Source organism: Camelina sativa, chromosome 17, assembly GCF_000633955.1.
Source record: "Camelina sativa cultivar DH55 chromosome 17, Cs, whole genome shotgun sequence".
NCBI classification, from domain to species: Eukaryota; Viridiplantae; Streptophyta; class Magnoliopsida; order Brassicales; family Brassicaceae; genus Camelina; species Camelina sativa.
This window is the reverse complement of record NC_025701.1, coordinates 1,505,981-1,511,636: the sequence shown is the minus strand read 5'-3', so window position 1 is coordinate 1,511,636 and position 5,656 is coordinate 1,505,981. Positions and strand designations below refer to the sequence as shown.

Below are 5,656 nucleotides of genomic sequence, written 5' to 3'. Positions count from 1 at the left end.
CCCCCCCATCCAAGCTCTCTCTCATATACTTATGGATCGAAGACGATTCTCCGTTCGTTCAACTCTTGCACCTTCTCTTCTTTCCCTTCCAATACCTCTCCTCTTCCGTCTTCTATCTCTTTCTGCAGATATTATATATTCCGTTGAAAGGTCAATTCAAGTGCCAATTCAACAACTTGTAGGGAACGATTCAGTCCGAGCAATGTATATCTTATGCATATACTGTAATGTTCTTTTTTTTTTTTTTCAAATCTCAGATTGTTTGTTTGGGTTTGTGTACAATTCTATGTTCAGTCGAAACCTAACTGTTGGATGCAATTAGGTACTTACTTCAACTGGCTGTGGCACTGGAAATAAGTTGATGGCCTCCGGATTAAAACTGTATCCGCTGCGAACAAAAAAAAGAAAAGTGAGAGAGGAATGCGATCGGTGTTCGGTGTTCATTGTGATGACAAGTAGAGAGGAAACAGATAAGTTTGTTTATAGTATTGAATTAGTTACCCTCGGGAAACAGCTAGCTGCCAAACGTATGGAATAAAGAACTCCTCTGGGTGGCTCTCTTGTTCATATGAGAAGTGAAGTTGAGTAAACATCTGCGGTGACAGAACAAATTGGAAAAAGATAGCATCTTTGTGAATTATAGTCAAAGAAAAACGATCGAAATGTTTCAGATTATAGATAAATGTAGACGTTATTTACCTTCATGCCTTCACCTCGCCAAGACCGACAATTGTTGATTATAAATTGAAGAACTTTCTGCACTGACCATTCTCGATCTGATCTTTGAGAGTCCATGCGGCTATTGAAAAAGTCTAAGACCTAAATAGAAAATGACAATCAGTTAGCAAAAGAGAAACAAGTAGATCAATAAGAAACTCTTTTTTTTCTTTGGATTTCTAAGAATATAAGAGGAAATCATAGCTACAAAGATCAAACGAGTAAAGCCTATGGAGCGTACTGTGTATATATTTTCGACTAGCTCATGGAACCGTGGATGATTCTTGAAAGGTAGGAACACTTCTTGCCGGTGCATAATCGCGTAGACAATCTGCAGAAACCAGAATCAGAGCAGGAAAAATTTGGAAAAGATTCATGTTATACATGCTGTGAAGAAATAACAATGTGTTACCTCGGGATTCCTCGGCAATGCGTACGTCAAAATTGCATTTAGTATATCTAGGACAAGTCTAAGGAAATCAGTAAAGATCTGCAACTCTGCTGTCTGCAGTTTGCAAGTTACATGTAAAAAAGTGTACCAGAGATCAAGGAATAGCAATGATCTTCTAGAATATATGATATATTGTGTACTTGAACTAACTATGTCATACCAGATCTTCTGAAACGCCATCATCCTCTCCTGACAAGTTTATTTTGATACTTTGCAACTTTTCCCCTGTCAAGTCCGATAACTTGTTATACCTGTGTTAAAAAAAAATCATGTTCAGTTACATGGTAATTGTAATGACCATGATAGAATATATGCAAAGTCATAAAAGGACGAGGAATTAATTGCATACTTTCGAGAAAGCATGTAGAAAAGGCTGACAAGCCTCTGTGAGGCATATGCACTTAAATGATGGGCATGAGGTGCCATGTTAGCCAAGGTAGCAAGGCAAGTAGTCTGCAGATACACATCCTGTAACATCCCAAGAAACTGAATTTGTCACAAACTAAAAGAGATTTGTATCTTAAGTGACCAATGTCTGATACATCTCCAAATAAGTTGCAGTTTCCAATATCTTATAAGAATTTGATATCTGTCTAAGATTTAACTTGACGTCACTCTTATAAAGCTGCACCTACCCAAACTGCTAAACTAAGATGATTATATCTGAAAAATATTTCATTGCTAAGATGCGAATCTAAAGCCATACCCGAAGCTTGGAAAGGTTATGCTGCACTGTTCTTATGAGGATAATGACCATTAAGGAACCAAGAGACGTCTGATGAAGGAGATGCTCCTTGTACCATGGAACGCTAGGCAATATCTATTAAAATGAAACACAATCAGAAAAAAAATATCAAAGTTGAGAAATATTATTGCAATCCTACAATTGGAAACAGCACGTACCATCTTGTGAATACTTGAATTGAAAGATGAATCCTGACTAAGTATGAGAAGTACAATTAACATCATGTATATTTGATTGGATGATGTTCTCCTCGAAGAGTTATACAGCGTTTCCAGAATGGGTATCAACTGTCAAAATATACAAATTTTAAAACAAAAGATCATTGGTAAGAAACCATAAGGGCTTCAGCTCAACAAATAAACAGTCTGCTGTTAATAAAACTGAAGAAGGGATTACTTTTGAGGAAAAATGGAACAAAAGAAATAAAACAGACACATGGGACTTATTGAGTGGCAGTTTATGAATCATACCATAGTATCCAAATCAGTTCGCACCAACACATACTCCTTAAAGTCGGAATTCCCTTGCAACAATGAGTAAAGGAGCAAGACAGCTCCCTCATCAGCCAAACACCTAAATTGCCAGATTGTGTTATTACACAGTAGCAGTGAACTAAGAATTTGATACAGGATACATCTGTCACAAAACAAATTACTGCAGAAAAAAAGCTCAAGAAAATAGAACTTACATGCCAAGAGTATCAAATAGCGAAGCAAATGGTATCCGAACATGTGGACCAGTAGGGTGAGCATTTCCCTCAACATCTGAGCGGTCAACTGCAATCAGAGTAATAGTTTAGACATACATCAGATTCGCCCTACTCAGAAAGATGATGGAAAAATTCTCACATTCAACATCTCTAGCGTTTGCTAGAGCCTTGCTAAAAGTATTGCCAGAGATAAATACATGGGCTTTAGAAACTGGATCCGAAGTAGCACTATCATCACTTTTATCCGTCATAGACTCATCACTCATGATAGACTTGTGGTAGTTGATGAGGATAAGTAAAACATGAAGGCTGCACTCCGCTAGTGGATTTTTTGACCCGCCACTGTTATTTACAAGATAGTTCAAAGGCAAGAGCACAAAAGTTGCTGCATATAAAAAAAAAAAGAAAAAAAGTTCTCATGAATACATGGGATGTTTCACGAAGCTAAAGAGGAAAACATATGCAACGAAAAGGCAATACAAAAAGGTCAATATGGACAAGTTAGTACGAGAATACATTATATATGAAGTAATACACGAACACCTACCAGCGGCAGAACCAACTCTTTCCAAAATGCCTTGCTGATCTCCATCAGAATACAAATACGATTTTGCATTTGGAGGAGTACGGTGTCGGGAAATATAATTAAGTAGCAATCTCCTGACCGCCAGACAAACTAGAGATTTTTCCTGAAGTTTGTTGAGGAATAGGAACGGGTGTAAATTGATGAAGGTAAAAATCTATGAGAAAGATAAGGAAAAATTAGTTACCTGAGCCATGGCTGCATCAATAAAGGGGTTTGCATCTCTTGGTCCAGGTGAAGGTCCGGAGAGAAGCTGTGTCGACATTGTAACAAGCATGAAGTTCAGAAGTTCCTGATGTAGAACATACGAGTTGGGACTTGCCAAATAAATGATGAAAATCAGGAGAATGGAAAATTGAATACAGAAACTGTTTTAGGATAACGAAGATACAGAATAAAGCATGGCATACCTCACTTCAGTTGATCCAATGAAGCTCAGTACACTATGCATGACAAAATTCTGGATGTCTTGATCTGCCATTAATACACAGTCTTTATAAAGCCAGCTTAACATTACCTTAACGCTAGAAATAACTTAAGAACTAGTAGAGAGGGAGAGAGAGTCTCATTACCCATTACAAAGCCATGTGGAACTGGCTCACTTTCGTCAAGAGAAAGATGCAACTCCTCGAGACAATCACTTTTACCATTCTCAATCAAGTGCTTTAAAAATACAGATGAAATATAGGTTGCATTAACAGCTTTCTTATAGATAGAAGAAGACTGAGCATCAGAATCTTGAAGAAGCTCTTGCAAACACCAAGACAGATGAATCAATAGCTTTGCAAGGTGCCTCGTGTATCCATTGCTTTGTGCTGAAACAAAATTCAATTTCCACTAGGTCGTCATTAACATACAATATCATTTGCTCATAGTGAATTCGAAAACAGCACAATTCGCATGAGAATGATGACTAACCGAAAAGTTCACAGGCTTGTTGAACACGATCAGTAGGCCACCGAGAACTGAGCGGAAGCTCAAGGAGCTTGTTCCAGAAATCAGACGCTAATGGAAACGATTTCTCACCTACAAAAGTAGCAATGAGGTACTCCGACACCGAAACATCATCACCACCACCGGAGTTTCGCGGCGTTGAAGGCACACCTCCCATCCCCCTAAACCAAACTCGCCGAGTCAACAAAGCAGGGATCCAAAATTAGAACGAGTCAATCGATCGAGTCGGTTCCAAAATTAAGATCAACAGCATTACAAAGTAAGAGACGAACAATGCAAAAGATCTTTGCTCTGAAAATTTTCGCGTCTGGATCTAAATCTGAGATGAATTGAAGATTCAAACTGAAAACGATATGCTTCGATACTAAGGGTTTAAAGAGCTAATAAGAGAGAGAGAGAGAGACAAGGACGCGTTTATTTATTTTACTAACTAATTATTTTCATACAGTAATCTCCTTACTAATTAGTTTTAACATAAGATAGTTTGGTGAGTAAAATGCTACAATTTATTGTACATATTTTGGTAGTTGCATGATTTCCCATCAACAATTTCTAATCTTACAAAATTTAAAGGTTTAAATAATGTGTTTTCCTAATTAATGAAAACTACAGGCTACGTGCTACCAAATTAAGTCCCACCAAATTCTCATTAATAATGAATCAAATACTCCTTCCGTTTCATAATATAAGATGTTTTAGAAAATATTTTTGTTTCATAATATAGGATGTTTTCAATTTTCTATGCAACTTTTAGATTAGTTTAATACTTTCTATTATGCAATCTTGTTTATAATTGGTTGAACTTTTTTAAAAGGGAAAAAAACTTAAAAATACCCCATCTATTTTTTATTTGGAAGTTTAATACCTCGTCTTTTTTTGTTGGAAGAAAAATACCTCATTTAATTAAAACGTGTGATTTAATACTCAAACTAATAAATTTTGTTAGTTTCATACTTACGATTTTTTGACAAAAATAAAATTCCGTTTTTACCCTTACTATATCAATTAATAATTAATTTTAAATGACTTGGTATTAATTTATGGACAATTCTTGGATTCATCCCCACTTAATTAGGGAAACAAATTATTAATTAAAGAAACAAAATCTGTATATCATTCAATTTTAAAGTTATTAATTCTAAACATTATATTATAGTTTTTAATTATAATATGTAAATCTAAATTACTTTTTTATAAATCCAAACCGACATATAATTTTGTTTAATTATGTAATTTAAACCCTAATCATTTTTTATAAACCCAAATTAAAATACAATTTTGTTTAATTGTAAAATCTAAACCCTAAGCACTCTTTTATAAACCCAAACCGACATATTTTTTTTTTTAATTTTAAAATCTAAACCCTAACCATTCTTTTATAAACCCAAACCGACATATAAATTTGTTTGATTGTAAAATCTAAACCCTACCACTATTTGTATACCCAAACCGACATATAATTTTGTTTAATTATAAAATCTAAACCCTAACCACTAT

The 5,656-nt window shown here is 35.2% G+C and overlaps 1 protein-coding gene across 1 annotated transcript in view; it reads right to left on the bottom strand.

Annotated features, from left to right (window-relative positions):
- LOC104754549 (dymeclin) overlaps window positions 1–4,578 on the bottom strand; it is a gene marked incomplete in the record, with an annotated part of 11,723 nt that extends 7,145 nt beyond the window's left edge. Inside the window, 18 exon segments of the mRNA XM_019238643.1 lie at window positions 30–122; window positions 331–388; window positions 502–593; window positions 700–819; window positions 959–1,048; window positions 1,130–1,222; window positions 1,329–1,419; window positions 1,518–1,636; window positions 1,875–1,988; window positions 2,072–2,200; window positions 2,384–2,486; window positions 2,602–2,689; window positions 2,762–3,007; window positions 3,170–3,311; window positions 3,393–3,522; window positions 3,616–3,679; window positions 3,778–4,020; window positions 4,124–4,578. Of these exon segments, the coding sequence (XP_019094188.1) occupies window positions 30–122; window positions 331–388; window positions 502–593; window positions 700–819; window positions 959–1,048; window positions 1,130–1,222; window positions 1,329–1,419; window positions 1,518–1,636; window positions 1,875–1,988; window positions 2,072–2,200; window positions 2,384–2,486; window positions 2,602–2,689; window positions 2,762–3,007; window positions 3,170–3,311; window positions 3,393–3,522; window positions 3,616–3,679; window positions 3,778–4,020; window positions 4,124–4,316 (2,208 nt within the window).